Here is a 20,487-nt window from a genome sequence, read left to right as displayed (position 1 = left end):
TTCTTTGTAATACTCTGCATATAATACTAGGTGCTCATGGATAATTGATTAACTAAATGTTAGTTATGAAACCATGGAATAGTAGCTTGAGAATAAACACATTCATAGGTGCTTTTACATTCATAGATACTTAATGTATATCAGATATTTTTTAATCTTTATTGAGTGCCAGGTTCTATAATGGAACCTTGGGTAACAATATGATAATAACTGCAGGAAAAACAAGAACCGAGTGCTGAAGAGACAAATACCTTGGGGAAAAGTGAGTAGAGAACTTGTGGAAAGATTTTAAAAGAGGCAACAGGAGCCAGGCGTGGTGGCGCACGCTTGTAATTCCAGTACTTGGGAGGCTGAGACAGGAGGATCGCAGGTTCGAAGCCAGCCTCAGCTACTTAGTGAGGCTCTCAGCAACTCAGTGAGACCCTGTTTCCAAATAAAGTATAAAATAGGGTTGAGAGGTGTAGCCCGTAGGTAGAATGCCTCTGGGTTCCATCCCCAGTACCGCAAAATAAGTAAATAAATAAATAAATAAATAAAGTCTGGAGTGGTGGCGCAGGTTTGTAACCTAAGTACTTGTGAGGCTGAGACAGGTGGATCACAGGTTCCCCATCAGCCTCAGCTACTTAGTGAGGCCCTCCACAACTTAGTGAGACCCTGTTTCAAAATAAAAAAATAGGGCTGGGGGTGTGGCTCAGAGGTAGAATGCCCTTGGTTCAATCCCCAGTACCACACACCCACCTAACTGGACATACTTGAACATATTTTCACAAAGTTCTTGATATATTTTTGCTAATATTACTTTGTTTGCATGGCAGTGTTAGTAGAAAAAAATATTCTTAAAGTGTTAAACAGAAAGCCAACTTGTGCTACGTCACATCACATTAATTTAGTGAAATTTTATTTCAATCCATAAAAATAAAAATACAACCTACTAAAAGCACTAAAACTAGGAGCAAGCTTCAAGGTAACATTTTTTCTCTCTGGTGTTGTAATTTCCTCCAGTATTATGTGTTTTGAAAAAGCTCTCAGAATTAACCCGAGACCAAGCTGGGAATTGTAACCCATCCACACATGCAAATTTTACCCATTTTTTCTTGCAAAAAAAAAAAAAAAAGGTGACTTTTCTCTTTCCTTCTATTTGAGGAAAGATAAATCTCTGAAGAAGCAACAGCTAAGTTTGCAGAAACTTTTGAGTACTTCTAAGGACATGCCTCATTTGCCACGGAGTTAAGTATTTAAACAGTCCTCCTTTTTCTCTAAAGACCCAGGAGGGGCAGGACCGTGCCCATCTTCTGGAGATCACTAAATCCGGGCTCAGAAACACCCCAGAAGGACAGCCTCGACGAGGGACTCACTGCGCCCCCAGTGCCAGGAACCCAGTCCCACTCCCTCACCCCTTAGCCAGCGGGTGCTCCCAGTCCCTAAATACCGAGTCCATCAGTAATCCAAGAAACCGAGAGCATTTAAAAAATATGTGCCTGCGTCCTTCCCGCGCTACATTTTGAGGTTTTTTTTTTTCTTAAAAAATAAAATAAAATAAAAGAGACGCCGACCCCAATAAGCCCGAGCCCCCAGCCTTGCCTGTCAGCCGTTCTGCTGGCCCCGCCGAGTCCACGGCTCCGCCCACTGTCACTCAAGTTCTCGCGGGCCCGCCCACCGCTTGACAGCTAGCCAATAGCGCGGCGGGGCCGGCGGCGGCGCGCTGACGCGGCGCTGACGCCGAATGATGACGGCGGCGGCGTCACCGTCTCCAAGGAGCGGCCCGGGGCACCGCTTTCAAAGTCGCAGGGCGGGCCGAGTGGACTTCCGCCGCCGCTCCGGGGCTGCGGGGCTGTTCCCGCCGTCGTCGCCGGCTCCGCGAAGATCGCCGCGGCCGAGCTGCCCGCCGGCGGCCCGGGCGATCGCCAGGGCGGCCCGCGGGACCCCTCGCCGGCCCGCGTCCCCCCGGGACCGGCGCCTGGAGCCCCGGCTGAGCCCGGCCGGGAGCGCGCGCCGCGTGAGTAGGATGCCGACTGCGCCGCCCGGGCCCCACAGCCTCCCCGCGGCGCCCGAGCCTGGTGCGATTTTATTTTATTTTTTTCGGAGGGAGTTAGAGGTGGTGGAAGCCCCAAACTAAAATTATATCGGATTGGCCACGGGAATCGACTTTCTGAGAGACCAAAGTAAGGTCCCCATTCGTTGATTGAGAATGTATACGTAATATATAATGTCATCGTTGACCATCTAACATATAGGATATATAGATAGATAGATAAATACATATATATTTTAAGTCCCTGTTGAGTCCCAGTGTGGAGATCTGTAAAGATTTAAAAGGCAGCTAGCTGCATCAGAAGCTTGGGATCCACACGCGGGTGTGTATGTAGTTCAGCAGAACCTTGGGTAAATATACTTGTAGGTTTCCTGAGATGTGATAGTACTCTACCAGACGTGAAGCATATCTGTAATGCGTCCCTCGTGCTCTGAAGGAATCAGAGGGCCAGCGTCCAGGACGGGTTTCCAAGTCTGCAGTTAAGGACCGAAAGGCACAGCCCACGCCATTTGTTTATGTTTATTGAGCTTCTCCTGTTGCTGTTACGGGCACTATACAAACATAGCCGCTGCAGAGATGAAGAGGACAGTTGTATCCTCCAAGAATTTAATTTTGGGAGGGAAATATATAAATCCCATGCGTACACCGAAGTGGCTGCCACGCTAACTCTTGTACAGATTTCTTCGTAGCTGTTGTTACTGTTAAATAAATTTTAAAATATATAAAGGGTTAAGAATGGTGTCAGATACATTGTGCTAAGCAAATGCTATTACAGGATTATCATTAAACTGGTTAAGAAAGGTGCCATTTGGGCGAAAACTTGAAGCATTAGCATAAATATACAATATAAAGAACTGTAAGGGTGTCCCAAATAGAACATTATTGAAGCATTGGAAAGGGATTAGGAATATGCGTTGTCTAGACTTGCAACAAGGTAGGACTTGAATGGAATAGGTAGGCTTATGTAGGGAAATGGCAAGTGGTGTTGAAGGGCTGCATGCCAGAGGTGTCTTCCCTGTGCCAAAGAGTTTAGAAGCAGGAACTGCTGGAAGGCATTCAGCTGAGAGTGACCTGATCAAATTGTGGTGTGAAAGCCCAGTCTGGTGGTTATAAGATCCAGCCGTATGGAAAAGTGCAGTTGGGTAACTATTATTATCCGGGTAAGAAGTGAAGCAGGAGAGATTGAGGATCAGAGGATTTCGGAGGTGGAGGAAAACAGCAACCCAAGGTTTTAACTTGAGCAACAGAGTAGGTAGAAACCAGGTGATGTGTTTCATTTCTGAAGCATCCTAGACAGTGGTTAAGAACGCAGGTCTGGATTTAGCCTGTGTGGGTGGATAGCCTAGCTTGACAGTAACTCCTTCCAAGTCTTTGGCCTTGGGCAAGTTTCTGATTCTCTCCTCACTAGCCTCATTTAAAAATGAGTTTAAAGACATAATAACCCCCATGGAGTTGTGAGACTGGATGATGCAAACTAAGCCCTTAGCGTGGTGGCTGGTTAAGTGTGGTGTGTGTGCCAAATAAGCGGTGATACTATGATGTTAGTGAGAGGAACCCCACTCCACTGAGTAGACTAACTGGCCATCGCCTGTGTGCTATGGGACAGGAATTATTTTTAATTTTTATTTTTATTCTGTGGTGCTAGGGATGAAATCCAGAGTCCTTCTATTTCCGGACTACACTCCAATACCTACTTTCTATTTTATTTGGAAACAGGGTCTCACTAAGTTGCTGAGATCCTCGTGAAGTAGCTGAGGCTGGCTTCGAACTTGCACGATCCTCCTGTCTCAGCCAAGTGCGGGGATTCCAAGCATGGGGGATGGGAATTATGTGGTGAGGAATGTGGCTAGCATGGGGACAATACCTGAGTTTTAGAAAGAATGAATTGGAATTCTTAGATAAAACTGGAGGCCCATACATATACTTGCAAAAACCAAATACGGCCATTAAAGCATGGTAGCTGATTTCTTGAAAAATAAGTGGTAGTTCACCAGAAGACAAGGAAAGCGGAAGGAAGGAATCCAGGACAGAAGAAGCAGAAGCAAAGGTGCAAAGGCTTGAAATCGGTGTTGACGGAGGAAATTGGAGCCTAGAATGGTAGAGTTTGCAGCAAGAGACAAGAAAGAATATCTGGTCCAGCGTCAGTGACCCTCCCGTTTTCCTTAGCAGAGTGCCGGCTAAAGGCAGCGGGTTAAAGAAACCACCTGAACATCCAGCTGAGAGATCAATTCATGGCTTCCGCCTTCCCTCCTGCTTCTCGCCTTCTCTATGTTGACTCCTATTGATCTTGCCTGCTGCTTTTCATTCCTGGGATTTGGATTTGATAGCCTGACTCAAGACAATTTGTCTTAGTATATGTGGCAACTCTACATGATGTTATCTCTGATAAGCACTGTTTCAATTTTACCTATGATAATCACAGGCTGACTTTACACCCAGTCACCTTCTAGTAGAATAAACATCTAGCATATTTGCACTGTATATTATTTTCCCATCTCAATCTGAAGAAAGATCTCGTAGTCCTTAGGGACCTGTTCAAACAGGAAATTGTACATCAATTCCAGGAACACTGTATTAATTCTGTGGCTGTGTCTTAGCTTTTGCTTTTTCTTTTCATAACATTGTCTTTTATAGAGCAGAGGTTTTAGTTTGGTCCTCTTCTGAGTTGTGCTGTTGGTTCTCCACCTAAGAAATCATTGCCTAACTCAAAGTTGCAATTTTTTAAAGATGTTTTTTAGTTTTAGGTTTTGCATTTAAACTATTGTTAAAGAGTAAGTTTTGCTCAAGGTATGAGGTAAGGATTTTGGATTACTTTTTTGCATATGGATACTCATTCAGAAAGACTATCCTTTTTTCATTGAATTACTTTTACATCTTTGCTAAAAATCAGTTGTGGATATATTTCTAAACTATATTGGTATATGTGGACAACAGTACCATACTGTTTTGATTATTGCAGATTTATAATGTCTTAAAATCAAATAATTTTAGCTGGTTACGTTTGTTCTTTTTCAGTTATTTGACTATCCTAATTCTTTTATGTATCCATATGAATTTTAAAATCAGCTTGTCAATTTTTACCAAAAAGAAAAATGCTGGGATTTTTTTCAAGGCATTGTCTCAAATCTTTTAGTCAATTTGTATAGAATTTCTAATGATACTGAGTTCTCTGACCAATGAAAAAGCATACCTCATACCTTTAAGTTTTCTCTGCAATATTTTATAGTTTTTAACATATGGGTTTGGTTCATCTTTTGTCAGATTTCTTCCTATATATTAAAATTTTTGATACTGCTGTCAATAGTATTGTTATTTTACTCTCATTTTCTGATTTGTCACTATTAGTATGCAATCTTGCTAAACTCATTTAGTAATTCCAGTTGGTTTTTTTTTCTCCCTAGGGTTCATTAGATTTTCAGTATAGACAGTCTGGTTATCTGGTCTAAATAGTGTTGTTTCTTCTTTTCTAACTTGGATGCCTTTTATTTTCTTTTTTTGCTTTTGTGCGCTACCTAACGTTTCCAGTACACTGTTAAACAGAAGCGCTAAGCGGGCGTGGCTCCCATCTTGCTCCTGTTCTTAGGGAGAAAATATCTGTCTTTCAGATTCAAGTGTGATCCTAGCTATGTATTTTTCATATTCTTATCAGGATGTTAAGGATGTTCTTTTCTATTTCTAGTTTGCTAAGAGATTTTATCAGAATAGACGTTAGAAGTTTTCAAACTACTTTTCTGCATTCATCAAGCTGATGAGAATATTTTTGCTTTAAGTTTAATAGGGAAAATTGTATTGATTAATTCTCAAGTGCTAAATCCACCAGCTTTTCTGAGATAGACTGCACTTTGTCATGATGTACAATCTTTTTTCTCTATTGTTGAATTTGATTTTATAAAAGTTTGCTTAAAATTTTAATATCTGTTTATGAAGCTTTTCTGTTTACCCCCCTTTCTAATGTCTTTGTCTGATTATACTGTCAAGTAATGGTGGTCTCTTAGAATTACATGGAAACTATTTTGTCCTCTGCAGGTTTTGGCAAGAGTTTGTGTAGAATTAGTAGTATTTGTCGTTCAGATGTTTGGTAGAATTTGAAGTGAAGCCAAGTGGACCAGGAGTTTTCTTTGTGGAAAGATTTTAAATAACAAATCCAATTTCTTCAATAGATGAAGAGCTATTCACTACTTTGTTGTGTGCTCGAGCGGTCACCCTGCAGATCTCAGATACCCAGAATTCTTTCTCTGTGCCACCTTCTCCCGTGTACAGATTGAGCATCCCTATTCCGAAGATGTGAAACTCGAAATACTGGAAATGCAAACAGTTTGGAGCACTGACATGCAAAAGTTGCAGATTGTGGAATTTTTCCAATTTTCAGATTAGGATGCTCAACTAGTAGTAACGTCTATGCAAATATCTTAAAATCTGGCAAGCTCCAAAATCTGAAATAGTCTTGATGCCAAGTATTTTGGAGAACGTGTATTCAACCTGTACCTTGTCCTGCCCGTCCTAGTTCTCTTGGTTTCGCTAGTTGCCTTGGTCTCCGCCAACGCTTGGCTTCATCTTCTCATCTCCTTGCCTCATCTTACCTGCCTGCCATTCTCCTCGCTGTGCCAAGGCCTGAATGAAGCCATCAGCTGGGGCAAGCAGAGCTCACCTCATTTGTGTCCTATCTCAAATCACCCTCTGATGCCCAGTGTCCTGCAGACCATCAACTCAGGCATTTGGTTTTTGTTTGCCTTGAGCAGAGACGTATGTGCTCCTTGTTGCTTCTTCTTGAGCATTAGCACGTGTCCCGCTCAGCTGTCAACTGCCCTGCTTTGGCATCCTACACTCACGTACCTCATGCCAAGTGTAACTGTTCTGCCACCTCACTGAGACCTCTCTTCTTCAGACTCTTTGTCTCTCGTTTCCTTCAGTTTGGTTTTACTGTTCTTTCAAACAGACTGTCACTTGTCCATTAATCCTTCTTCTCTCCTGTAAGTAATCAATATAATTGGGCTTTTCTATAGTATATGCCCAAGAACACGTTGTCTCCAGACCATTTTGGTTAGTTTGCCTTTGCTGCTATTCTCAAATCTGTTCAATACAGATTAAAAAAAAAATCTCAAAACTTGCCAGGCGTGGTGGCGCACGCTTGTAATCCCCGCACTTGGGAGGCAGACACAGGAGGATAGTGCAGGTTCGAAGCCAGCCTCCCTGGCTTAAGAGACCCTGTTTCCGAATTTAAAAAATATATGTGTGTGTGTGTGTGTGTGTGTGTGTGTGTGTGTGTGTGTGTAAGAATAAATAGGTCTGGTAGTGTAGCCTGGAGGTAGAAGGATTCCATCCCCAGTACCACCAAAAAAAAAAAACAAAAACAAAAACTCAAAACTCTGGATAAATATTACCACAAATTCAAGGTTAACGTATAACTAATAGGTAGCTGAGCTAGGATTTGAACTTAAGCAGTCTTGTTTTTTTGTCTATGTTCTTAACTATTACCCCAAAATTACACTTGCAATAAAGAAAAACTATATACTTGTTTTGCTTATGTATATCAGAACTAAAATCTGAAATAAAATATTAACAAATCAAATCCAGCAATGAATTTGTGTATATATATACACATACAGTCATCTTAATATTGGCCTCAGCCTAGCAATGAAAGGATAGTTTGCCATATAAAATTATTAAGTACAAGATATAAAAGATCAAGATTAAGAAGCATTTTATTTTTATTTTAGAACTCAATATGGTAAATATATCAGTTTTCCCACAAATTAATGGATAGATTCAATACACTTCATTTTGACAACCTACTACTAAATCCTGTGTGTAAGCCCTAAGGGTAGGTAAGAGTTTTAAAGACCATCCAGGTGGAAAATTTTCTTTTGCCAGGTATTAAAACTTACTATAAATTTCCAAATAAACCAATATCATCTCCGACAATCAATAGATTCATTGGTCAGTGGATACGAAAGCATAGACGTGTGAACACTTGTTATTTGTCAGAACAGGCAGTACAAATCAGTGGGGAATGATAAATCCCCAGTAAATGGCAATTTACTAGGACAACTGGCTGTCCAAACAGGAAAGAAAAGATAAAAAATGCTTCCCTGAAATATGGGAAGAAAATCATCTCCACGTTGGTTGAACGAACAAATTCTCTTTAAGGGGGTGACCAAGTGTACACACACATACTTTTTTTTAACTGGAAGGAAAAATGTACTACTACACTACATTAGAAATAAAACTTGGCTATCATAAAAGATATCAATAAATTACTACACCGGTTATAGAAGTTAATGTGTGCATATATATTGAAAACATTATTTAATGCATTGTGTGTATATTTAAAACAAATGCAAAATTCATGTAACTACAACCCAGGCCAATAAATAGAACATTATAAGAACCCCTAACCCCCTTATAATCATAATCCTTTCCTCTTCTTCAAAGATAGTCAAAAATAATCAGACTCTGTAATTTTATAGTATAATTTTAATTTTATACTATAATTTAGTTTTACTTGTGTTTGAAGTTTTAAAAATAAGATCAGAAACTGTGACTCCTTCTGTATTTGAGATTTGAGATATATCCATATTGTTACATGCAGATGTAATTTGCTCCTTTCCATTACTGTAGAGAACTACAGTCTTGTTTTCTCATGTTTTTTCATTTTTTCGATGGATGCTTAGTTGGCTCCAGATGTGGGCTATGGGGATACTGCTCCTACCATCATTTTGTGCCTGGGCCCTTGTGCCCCATTGCACATATACTTTGGCTGTATTTCTAGGAATTATGTTTATATTTAAAGTTGTACTAAATTATACTCCCACCAACAATAGATGGTAGTTTGATTTCTTACAAATTTTCACCAACACTTGACTTCTTTTTACCTTTTTTATTTTTTTGGTAGTGGGGATGGAACCAAGGGGCATTCTACCTCCAAGCTACACCTCAGCCCTATTTTTTATGTTTCTTTACTTTCTCGGTTTATCATCATTATTTCTTTCATCTGTCTTTCTTTGTGTTCGCTCACCTTTTGGAATGGATTTGTAGCTTTGGGCTTTTTTCTAATATAATTTGAACATCCCTGATCTCAAAACCAAAATCCAAGACATGTTTTTTAATTGTTACTAGTTAGTTGAGTTACATATATAAAAGGTCCTAACGTTAAGTTCTAAAATGGTGTGTTGAAATTGATGATTCATATTTTGAGAAACAGTGGAGACTAGCCATTTATCATAGGACACATCAAATAATAACTACTGTTTTTCTAGTTTTAAAATTGAACAGTAGCCGGGCATGGTGGCACACACTTGTAATTTCAGCATTCTGGAGGTTGGACTGGAGCAGTTCAAGAACAGCCTCACCTACTTAGTGAGGCCTCCGCAACTTAGTGAGACTCTGTTTCAAAATAAAGAATTAAAATAGGGCAGACAGTGTAGCTTGGAGGTCAACTCTCCGTGGGTTCCATCCCTAGACACACACACACACACACACACACACACACACACTGAACAATACTTAATGAACTTAAATTTGTTTTTTCCTTTGTTTCAGATCAAAGACTAAATAAAAAAGGTGGTATCAAATGGAAAATTTTTCCAAATATTCATTTATACAGGTATGTAAACAAAGTCTAAAACACAATTCAAATTTAGTTGTAAATATGCTACATCAATATGAATGCAGTATAAATTCTACTTAGGATTTTTCTCATGTGAAGTTGCCTACAATCCTTTGAAATTTGTTTACAACTTGTATATTTGTAAGAGGAAAGTTTAGGAAAATAAATTCTTTGTCTATAAAAATTACTTTTTTTCTCCAAAATTGGAGCTGTTATATGGATCATTAAGATGTCTTACGTTCTAAGAGGAGAATTCATTTAAGTGTTAACACATCATAAGATTATTTCTCAAGATGCCTCTAGTTGTGTGCTGCAACTCTCTCAATTTTTATAAATTATTAGTTTATGAGAAAGCATAAACTAAAATAGTTTAAAAAAAGATGTGGCATTGTTTTTAATATTTTTTCCTTTGGTCATGTTTCTTATTTAAATATTGACTTTAAATTTTTGTGAACCAACAACATAAACAAGGTGGTTCCCACATAATAGGATATTAAAAAAAATAATGGCTCCTAGATCAGTGATGGCTTTCTACTGGCACAATAAAAAGTGTTTTGCTTTTGCATAACTGAATCTTATAATTAGAACAGAACTTGATTTAAGGTATAAAAATGGATAACTTGCTTTTCGGTGTTTAAAAAGGGCTAGTTTATTGTTAGCTTAGGTGTACCTATCATCATGGGCGTTTTCTTTAACGTAGCAAACGTTAGCTTACCATTCTGCTTTTGTTGCCAAAGACTGGACTGAGTCCAGAGGGTCCTGAAGCTATCCATCCACTATTCGATCTAATTACCATATTGTTTTTGTATTGTCTTTTTAGCATACCTAAGACCTATAGTCATTTAAATGATAGAAAATCTTTCCTAATCCGAAGACTCTAAATTTTGCTCGGCTTCTTAGGGTTTCGCTTCTGCTGAATATCTTATAGGCCTGAAAAGAAGGATTCAAACAACGGTAGATTTTAAAGCCCCAGAAGCTCTCAGGGCACGCTATTCCAGAGTATCTGCTGGAAACTAGGGCTGACTCAAATATGAAAGATGCTTTGACAGGTAACATAGCAGTGACTCCAGAGCTCTTCAGACTTGCCTGCGTCTGCATTGTGATTTTAATTGGTTGAGCCTGAGGGTAGCAGACCAAGGAGGGACAAATCTCCCCCTACCTAACAGTATGCTCTTCAGAGACAGTACATCTTTAGTTCTCTGAAGGTGCAGGTTCTCCCCTAACATGTACTGTTCTTGTAGTTACTCAATTAAATCCTGCTTCCTAGCGTTTACTTTTTGTGGCAGCATGCTGTTACTGCCTTAGATTCCTCTTTAGTCCTCTTATTTTCAGAACAGGCTGTTATTTCAGGACTCCGATCACCATGGCTCTTGTTTTCCATCCCATGATTTGCAATTGTGAGAACAAAAGGGAGATGGATCTGCTTTCTGGCAGTCAGACCCATGGCCTTAGTCGTACGCACCGCATCTACTGGGGGTTCTTGACCCATCATTTGGTGTTTTTTTTTTTTTAATTGGTAGACTTTTTGTTTGTTTTAGTAAAGGACAAAGCACAAGGAAACCATTCTCAGCGGGTTTGTGGACCCAGGAGCACCGAGTCAGATCTCTTGTCATGGCACTGTGGTTTCCAAGCAGCTGCTAAAAGCAACAAAAATTCTTCATAAATTTGTTTCCCTTTTTATTCAAATCAGTTTCCCAGATATCTAGAACAGTTCTTGTCAGTAGCTGCTTGATCAATATTTGTTGAATGAATGAAATAAGGACGTCCTCCTTCTCTTCCTTCATACTGCCTGCCAGCATGATCTGAACTCCGTCAAACACAATAAATGTCATAAGTTAGGAAATGTGATCAGCTTGGGAGATACAAGTACATAGTTTTTAGTTTTGTTTTTCAAAATAAAGTCCTATAGAAGTGCTTCCTTGTAGCCGGGCATGGTGGTGCAGGCTTGTAATCCTAGTACTTGGGAGGTTTTGAGGCCAGCCTCAGCTACTTAGTGGGAATGGGCGGCAGGTTAGGGTCCTTGGGGCTGTGGAACCGTTCTGCACCTCAGTAGTGTCGCTGTCTTGTTTGTGACGTTGTACTCCAGGTAGTGCCAACCCACAATGATTTGACTTTCAGTCTTTTTTTACTTTAGGATGGTGTATTCAGTAGAAACTTGTGCTGTGAAGTGTGAAGTTTGATCTTTGGTGCTAGCAGTTTGTGGTGTGGTACTGTTTCATGATGCGGGGCCACAGCAGTGAGCCACAGCTTCCAGGCAGCCAGATGATCACAGGGTGCACCACTGATGCTCTTCTGTGTGCTGTTGCTGAGCGATGGTGCTGGGTAGGCTTGGGGGCTACAGGCGTGCACCACTGCACTCACCTAAACACATTTTCAAATGATGATGCTATCAACCTAAGATGATTTTATCAGGGCATAACCCCATCATAAGTTGAGGAGCCTCTGTATATTATGATGTCGTTTTATAAGATGTTACCATTGGAGAAAATTGGTCAAAAGCTATATGACATCTGCCTATTCTTACAATAGCACGTAATCTGCATTTACTTCAAAACTTTAAAAATAAACATGTTTAAGCTTGTAGGATGTAACTAAAACGGTGCTTAGAGGGAAGTGCATAGTCCTAATTACATGTATTTCAGCAGAGAGATGAAAAAACAGAGCAGATTAGCCTCTACCCCCCCAAAAAGAAGACAGGTGGTAGAAACTGATGGAAAAAAATAAACATAGACTGGGAAAAACTACAAAACTAAAGAAGATGGTTGTTTTAAAAGATACATAAAATTCATAAATCTAAAGAGTGCTGATGTTTGAAGAGCTACTGAAGTTTTTTAATGTTGATTTTTCTATCTGGGACTTACTCTATTAATCCTAATAATTGGTATATTATATGGCATGTTCTGGTAAATGGTCAAATTATCTGTAAATAAAAATATTTTACTTTCCTACCTTTAACTCCCCTCTGTACTGTGGTTTGACTAGAACTTTCAGTATGCTCTTGAATCTTAGTAGTGATAGTGAGCAGCCTTGTATTGCTAATAAATTCAATGTAGTGATTCTGCTCTTTCAGCATGAAGAAAGCTATTAATGTAGGTTTTGGTAGATTTTTTAAAATAAAATCAAGGAAAATTCTAAATATTTCTAAATTGCCAAGAATTTTATCATACATGGCTGTTAAATTTACCGAATACATTTAAATACCACTTAATATTAATTGTTCTCTTTCTATCCTTTTAAAATCTATCAATAGACTTTGTAAAGTTATGAAAATATTGATTGCACTAACTTTAAACCACTGTCAATTTTAGCTAGAATGATGTGAGAAATATTTTAAGATATATATTATCTGTTATAGAAAGCTGTCTTCAAAGGGGATGGAGATGACACATTCGTAAACTCAGTAGTTGACCAGAGGTAAAGTATTCTAAGAAATATGTTGCTTTCTTAGTTATATTATCACTGAATTCCTTTGGTATTAGGAATGTTTATTTTGCGGTCTGCTACAGTTAGGTTTAAATGACCTGTCCTTGAACTAATAAGAAAAAACAAGTGTTACAGAGTCCATAAGAGTGGTTCACAGGAGGGGGGTGGCCCAGATCCCCCAGGAGAGACTGACAATGTTTGGAAACACTTCTATGTATCACAATGAGCAAACCCCATGAAGGGTAGGCTGCTACCGGCAGCTAATGGGTAGAGGCCAGGGGGGTTTTTAAGTATCCTGTAGTACTCAGGCTAGCTCCCTACCACCCCCCCCACACACACAATAAAGAGTTTTTCAGTCTAAAATATCAATTATGCTATGATTAAAAGCCCTTAGTTTAGGGGGAAAGGCAAAGTATTGGTTCCTGCCAGTTTTTGATGTCTAATTTGTTCACTTCTTAGATAACTACTAGATGGAGCTGAGCATTCCATAATTTTGTTTGGGTCTTTTTTTTTTAAAGGTTTTTAGCTCCTCTTATTACTGAGTATGATAAACAACTGGAAGATGTAAATGAACAGCTGAAATATTATCAGGTATGAAATCATAATTATGAAGCTTTTTGCAGTACTTTATTACAAAAAGGAAAAGTGAAGCTCCCATTCTCTTTATTGATGAGGAATATACATGTGTATATATATATGTATAATTATTTTTCCTCAGAGTGATCTCACATCTTTTCAAGTGTTTCTCCTTACCATCATTCTACCTGCATTTGTCTTATTTGCAGAATGGATATTTTTCTTCCACTTTAAAATACTGTTTTTGTTCATTTGTTTTATGTCTGTTAAATACTGTTAATCTACTTCTCTTATAGGCTTAAATTTTAGGAGCTTCTTCTCTGAAATCCTTTTAGTAATGAGAGTTTATTTTAGAAATGAAGGGGATAAAGAAATGGAGAAAGCTGTTTCTACAGACAGATTATTATTCTGGGTCCCAGGGTTTCTGAGACCAAGACTGTAGAAAATTATAATAATAGTACAGAATTATTCAGGATACAATCTGAGTTTCAGTGAACTACACTTTTAGAGTATAGCTGATATTTATAATATGTTTCTTTGAGCTGAAAACGACTTTTACATTTCCCCCCCAAATTTCCCGACACTGAGATCACAATACAATAGATGCAGCTCTTAGGGCTCGGGCGGCTCAAGTGAGGCCCAGCAGCTGGCAGTGACTTCTCTTTGCGCGAGCCTGAATGTACTCGTGATTGTATTTGGCTGAGTTAGCGATCCAGGGATCAATTCCATTGTGGTAAGGACAGCAGGGTTGACTTAATTTACTGCAGATGGAAGAAAGTAAAACGACTATATAAAAAAAATCCCCTGGGCTGAGGCTGATTTATCAGAATGGTTGTGTGGACAAGGCAGACACTCAGTGCTTTTTTTCTCCTACTCATTCTCATGCATGGACAGAAAGATCCTTGGTTTGCTCTAAGTACAGCACATAGTAGGCCTTTGGATCTCTGATGAATGGCTGAATGCCGGGGCTATGGACACAAGATGGTTGGAGATAGCGTAACACCCTGTTACTTTTCAGGGTTTTTTTTTTTAATAGATTTATGTGTACCTTTAGTAAGAGAATACAAAATGCTTATAACTCCTAACACTAAAGCAGGTATTCCGTTGTTTGGAATTCTGTAGCCTTCATTTGCAAGGTCCTTCTTTTTGTTGTTGTTGTGCTTTTATTGGTGCATTGTAACCTCACGTCATAATGTGACTCGTGTTGACAGTGACATACGTGCACGTGACACTTGGTGCCCCACCCTCCCCATGTCCCTCCCTCCCAATACCCAGGTTGACGCTGGTGTATATTCACATGTATACACATAGTCTACGGTAGAATTTCTGTTAACGAACCTTAGTCTTCCTCCTCCCCTACACCTGTGTCTTCTCCCTGGCTTTACTAAGGTTTCTCTTCTATTATCTGGAGTTTTTCTTGTATCTCAATAAAGTTCTTCTTCTAATGTATAAATTTATAAAGTGAACCTCTGAACCCAAGTTTCAAAAACAGATTTTCTTTTTTTTTTTTAATTTTTATTTTTAATTGGTGCACTGTATTCATACATCATAGTAGGATACATACTTTTGTAGACATACATGCACACATTGCCCAGTCAGCCCCCACCCGATCCCCACCCCATTCTCTCCCTATCCCTCCCTCCCATGCTTGGCTTAGTGATTGACATCTAGTATTATAGCAATTTATCAAAAATTAAAAATGATAATCTCACATAACAGTTTCATTTGTCTGATACCAAGCTTTTGATGACTTAAAGATAACATTTCAATATTTCTTTTTGCTTTCTTTCTTACCAGAGAATCTATTTTTTCTATTTTTTAGGTGAAACTATCATATATTTATATATTTATTTTTCAGGAAAAAAAATCTATCCTAATATGGAATATGGACTCTAGGTACCCACAACGATCTTGAAAAAGAACAAAGCTAGAAGATGTATATTTTCTGATTTCAAACCATATAAAGCTACAATAATTGAAACAGTGTAGTACTATTCTAAAGGCAGATATATAAACCATTGGAGTTAAATAAAAGCCTAGAGCTAAATTCTTCCCTATATTGTCAAGTTATTTTTGACAAGGTTTCCATGAACATTTGGTGGGGGAAATAATAATCTTTTAACTAAATATTGTTGAAACATAATAATTACATGGAAAAGAATAAAATTGGACCCTTACCTAATCCCATATACAAGTATTAACTCAAAATAGATAAAAGACCTAAATATAAATCTTAAGACTATAAACTTTTAGAAGAAAATCTGGGTCATAAAACCTCACAACATTGAAATTGGCAGTGATTTCTTGGTTATGATTTCAATGGCACAGGCAACAGAAGAGTATACAAACTCCCTAAAAAATAAAAAACATATTGTATATCCAAAGACAATGTAAACAGAGTTAACAGTTACTAATAGAATGGGATAAAATATTTCCAAATGCTATATCTGAAGGTATATTAATATTCCAACTAGAAATCCTAAAAATTAACAACAATAAAGGCAAACAATACCCTTTACAGATAGGTAAAAGACTAACATAAATAATGAATCTCCACAGATAACCAATCTTAGTTGTCTGTTGGATGGAAAATCTTGTTTCTCTAGTTCTGATGTGTGTTACCTATTTCTTCTTTGTAGTTAATCTCTTTGAGTATTTTCTCAAGTGCTGGTTTTGAAGACATAAATTCCTTCAGTTTCTTCAAAAACAGATTTTCTTTAAGTTACAGTTTTTATTTCGTCATAAGCCAATTCTTAATTTAGTTTCTAGTCTTTGCTGTGTACTCTTTAGCCTATGGTCATTTAAATTTAAGCCAACCACAATAATGTCTTTACATCTCTTCAACTGACAAAAACAACAGAAAGCTCTCTTTTGCACGAACAATATATATATATATTATAGGACTGGTGAATCTAAAGTTTCTGCTTTAAAATTCACTTCCTCTGAATTTTTATAATGACATATTATGTGCTTTGTTATAGCATAGAATAGCTGATTATCTTGAAATTAAACTCTCTTAAACTTTTATAATCTGATTCATGTAATCTTTAATCAGCTATTATACTAAGGTGTTTAATTCAGTTTTTCATTTGACATTCTTGCCACCTAAGGGTGATTACTTAATTAATAACAAGAAGTTACAGTAGAAAGCTCAAGAATCTATGATGATGATAAGAAGAGTCATTACTTCTGTTAGAGAGAAAAAAGATATTGATAGCTATTTCTAAGAATAGTTGCTTATGTAGATATTATTCATTAATAAAATAAATTCTTATGATTTTACCAACTTGATAAAAAAAATAGTGTTTCTTCAAAGCAGGAAAAGTACTGCTGCAGAAAATGTTACTATTTTCTGTCAGAGAATGTAAATAATAGGAAAATTTTGATAATGTGAAAAGTGCTGTATAGATTTTAATTTCCTATTAAATGTCAATTATTTTAAAATATTTTATAGTAGTTTATAATGTGAATGCTGTACTCCATCTTTAATTTTAGCTAATGTATATATTTGACCCATGTAAGAATTTGAGGGTAACTTTTCAAGATACATCGATCCTTCTAGAACTCTTTTTTTCTTTTTGGTGGTATTGGAGATTGAAACCAAGGGTATTCTACTTCTAAGCCATCCCCTGGCCTATTTTATTCCTTATTTTGAAACAGAGTCTCACTAAGTAGCCAAGGGCCTCTCTAAGTAGCTGAGGCTGTCTGTGAACCTGTGATCCTCCTGTCTCAGCCTCCCATGTACTGGGATTAAAGGCATGCACCACCATGCCCAGCTTTTTATAACTTTTAAAGATCAATTTTTGAAAAAAATCTTAAAATGAAGATAATTGCCACAGTAAAATCCAAACCTCCTAACAGTGTTCAAGACCCCACACCTGCCTTTTCTAGTTTTCTCCCACTGCTTACTGCATGTATGGTCACTGCTCAGTTATCTGGGAGGAAATTAATTCATTTTGGTCTAATTGGGATTCAGGCATAGCAGGGGCCTGGGGAGAATTCACCTTCCGTGCCAGCTTGCGAGGTAGAATTGGCCGTAACTGATTTCCCGGCCCAGGCTGCCTGGGGTTTGTATGGAGGAAAGGCAGAGGCTCGGGCAGCTGCCAGCCCACACGTCCCTGGCCAGGCTCCTCAGCCCGGGTGCACAGGGTGCGCAGGCCAGGCCAGGGCGTGGGTCCAGAGTTGACGGCGCAAGTGTGAGGTTTACCCCTCCTTCCTGCCTCACTCGCCCGTTTCCTCTTAGTGAGAGCTACTTATGTTTTGCTTTAACTCACATTTCTTCTTACTTGAAAGATCCTTCCTAGTAACCTCTTTATTCCTTCAGAGATGGTCAAGTAAACCTCCGTCTCATTGACCACAGTATGAATTTTACTCTTAATATTTTAGTCAGCAAGTGTTTAGAGTCGTCTTCCCTGCTAGGTCTAAGTGACTGTCGGCGTATCATAGCGGGGCTGTGTAGTCCACAGAGAAGCGTAGTGTAGAATGGCGGAGAGAGAAGCTGATAAAGATGATGAGTCAGAGGCAAAAAGACTCCTATTTCTACCATTACCGTGTTACCTATTGAAATACTAGAAAAATAAACACACTCATATGGGCCTCACCTAAACTGAGGTGAGCTAAGATACGCGTTCAAGACCCGTGTGTCATCGATGTGTGTTATAATGTCTTAGGAAGGGGTCGCTTTCATGCGATTTTCATAGTTACAACTCTTCGGAATTATATGTATAAATATTTCTCAATGTGTTACATAAAATATGTTCATTTTACTTATAGTCTATTTAAAATTACTGTTTATCATGTTCTGTATATTATTAAACTATTCAAATGTAATATTGCTTATTAGAAGTAAAGAATAAGTCCTGTCTGATGTCACAATGTCTGCTTGCATATGAATGAACGGCCTGGGGAGATCTGATTGTCTGCAACACATATTGTTACACCGTATTTTATTCTTTCAGAATCAGGTGGCAGAAATGAAACTACAACTTGAAAGTGTCATCAAGGAAAATGAAAGGTAGGTCAGTTAGCTCTTGGTTCTTTTATTGTCAGTTAGCTATTTCTTTCTTTTAAAAGTTTTAGGTAACTTTTATTTTTGTTATTCAGTCCATGTGAACTTCGGGATCTATTTGACTCCCAGATTCTTCTGTGTCACAGAGGGTGGAGGTACTGAGGATTGAACCCAAGGGCATTCTACCTCCAAGCTAAACCCCAGCCTTTTCGTTTTTTGTTTTTAAACAGGGCTTCTCAAGTTGCTGAGAGTCTATTTAAGTTGATGAGGCTAGTCTCAAACCTGCAATCCTCCCACCTCAGCCTCCCAAGTACTGGGATTACAGGTGTGTGCCACCACACACACGTATTTTTCTATTTTTAACAGAGTAAAAATCCTGCTAGAAAATACACAACAACATTACAGACTTTTTCTCTGCAACTTGGCATGGATTTTCTGGAATCTTGCTATATTTCTGTATTGGTCATTTTTCTCTGTAAAATATTTTCTATCAGAAATGTAAATATTTTAAAATATTGTTGGATATTTTAAAACAAATATTTGTGTTATTGGTACTCTTAAATACTTTTTAAATTAGGAAATAATTAGCAACCCCTGTCCTTTACTTATAGAGTAATTTTTTGTTTACACCTACAGTAATTATTTCCTTAAAATTTGATAACATACCTGGGTGTAGTGGTGGGCGCCTGTAATCCCAGTACTTGGGAGGCTGAGACGGAAGGATCACAGGTTCAAGGACCGCTTCAGCAAGTAGTGAGACCCTCATCAACCTAGGGAGACCCTGCTTCCAAATAAGAAATAAAATTGGGGTGGGGATCTAGCTTGAAAATAAAGTGCCTTTGGGTTCAATCCCCAGTACCTAAAAACATTTTTTTTCTTATAACAATTGATTTTGATAAGTATGTTCTAAAAATTAAGATTTAATTTTCTAGTATGTAGTAAATTAATAGTATTGGGAGGTAATTCTTCTCTACATATTTGAGATAGATAGATTTAATTTTCCTAAATTTTCACCCTGAGACGTGCTTACTATAAACACTATATTTTCTGCTTTCAGTTATATGAAATAAGTATTTTCAGTATTATAGAGCTTTTTCCATCTAGGTTTATATCATTTAAATTAAAACAATCAGCCTTTCAAGTTGTACCCTCCTGCGCTTTGTGTATGTGTTTTGTTTTGGTTTAGGGAGTTGTTTTACAAATGTAAATATTTGTAATTTATTTGTGTGTTAAGATTAAAGGCTTTCAAAATTATGGGCCAGCTTATGTAAAGGTGTGTTGGGGGAAAAGTTTCTAATTGTCTTGATTTCATAACTAGTAACCATTATCTTTTGCTCCATTTATTAGCTGGCACTAGTTAAGAATTCAAATGACTTCTATGAAACACAAAATAATAAATAATTCTACAAAATATAAGATGCCATTTTTATTTAATTGACTACATTAACCTATTATTTTAAATGTTTTTAAATGGCTTTTTAATGTTCTTGGATAGGCAGAATAAATGTTGTTAAAATGGCCATGTTGCCAAAAATAATCTACAGATTTAATGCAATCCCTCTCAAAACAACAATGTCATTCTTCACAGAGGTAGAAAAAAATAGTCCTAAAATTTACATGGAAGAACAAGCACCCCAGAATAGCCAAAGCAATTCTGGGCAATAAAAGCCAGTAAGCATCCTGTCCTGCCCGACTCCAGCCCAGAGCCAGCGCTGGAGGCCCACCACGGCACTGGGAGGGAGGGTGAGGACCGCTCCCTAAGGATCTGAGTGCAGCAGGGGCCTCCACATAACATTGGCTTAGCTGGGCATTGACAGCAGCAGCTCGAATGGGTTTTACTAA

General features: G+C 38.1%; 1 protein-coding gene across 1 annotated transcript in view; it reads left to right on the top strand.

The window, feature by feature from the left end:
• Positions 1 to 1,726: 1,726 nt before the first annotated feature.
• SCLT1 (sodium channel and clathrin linker 1) overlaps positions 1,727 to 20,487 on the top strand; it is a gene marked incomplete at both ends in the record, with an annotated part of 102,240 nt that continues 83,479 nt past the window's right edge. The window contains 7 exon segments of the mRNA XM_080697147.1: positions 1,727 to 2,057; positions 2,121 to 2,162; positions 9,572 to 9,586; positions 9,589 to 9,635; positions 12,994 to 13,052; positions 13,580 to 13,652; positions 18,596 to 18,651. Of these exon segments, the coding sequence (XP_080553273.1) occupies positions 1,727 to 2,057; positions 2,121 to 2,162; positions 9,572 to 9,586; positions 9,589 to 9,635; positions 12,994 to 13,052; positions 13,580 to 13,652; positions 18,596 to 18,651 (623 nt within the window).

This window comes from Muscardinus avellanarius, assembly GCF_963383645.1.
Source record: "Muscardinus avellanarius genome assembly, chromosome: 6".
In the NCBI taxonomy this organism is placed as follows: Eukaryota; Metazoa; Chordata; class Mammalia; order Rodentia; family Gliridae; genus Muscardinus; species Muscardinus avellanarius.
The sequence above is the reverse complement of the archived record's forward strand: the minus strand, read 5'-3'. Positions and strand labels throughout refer to the sequence as shown.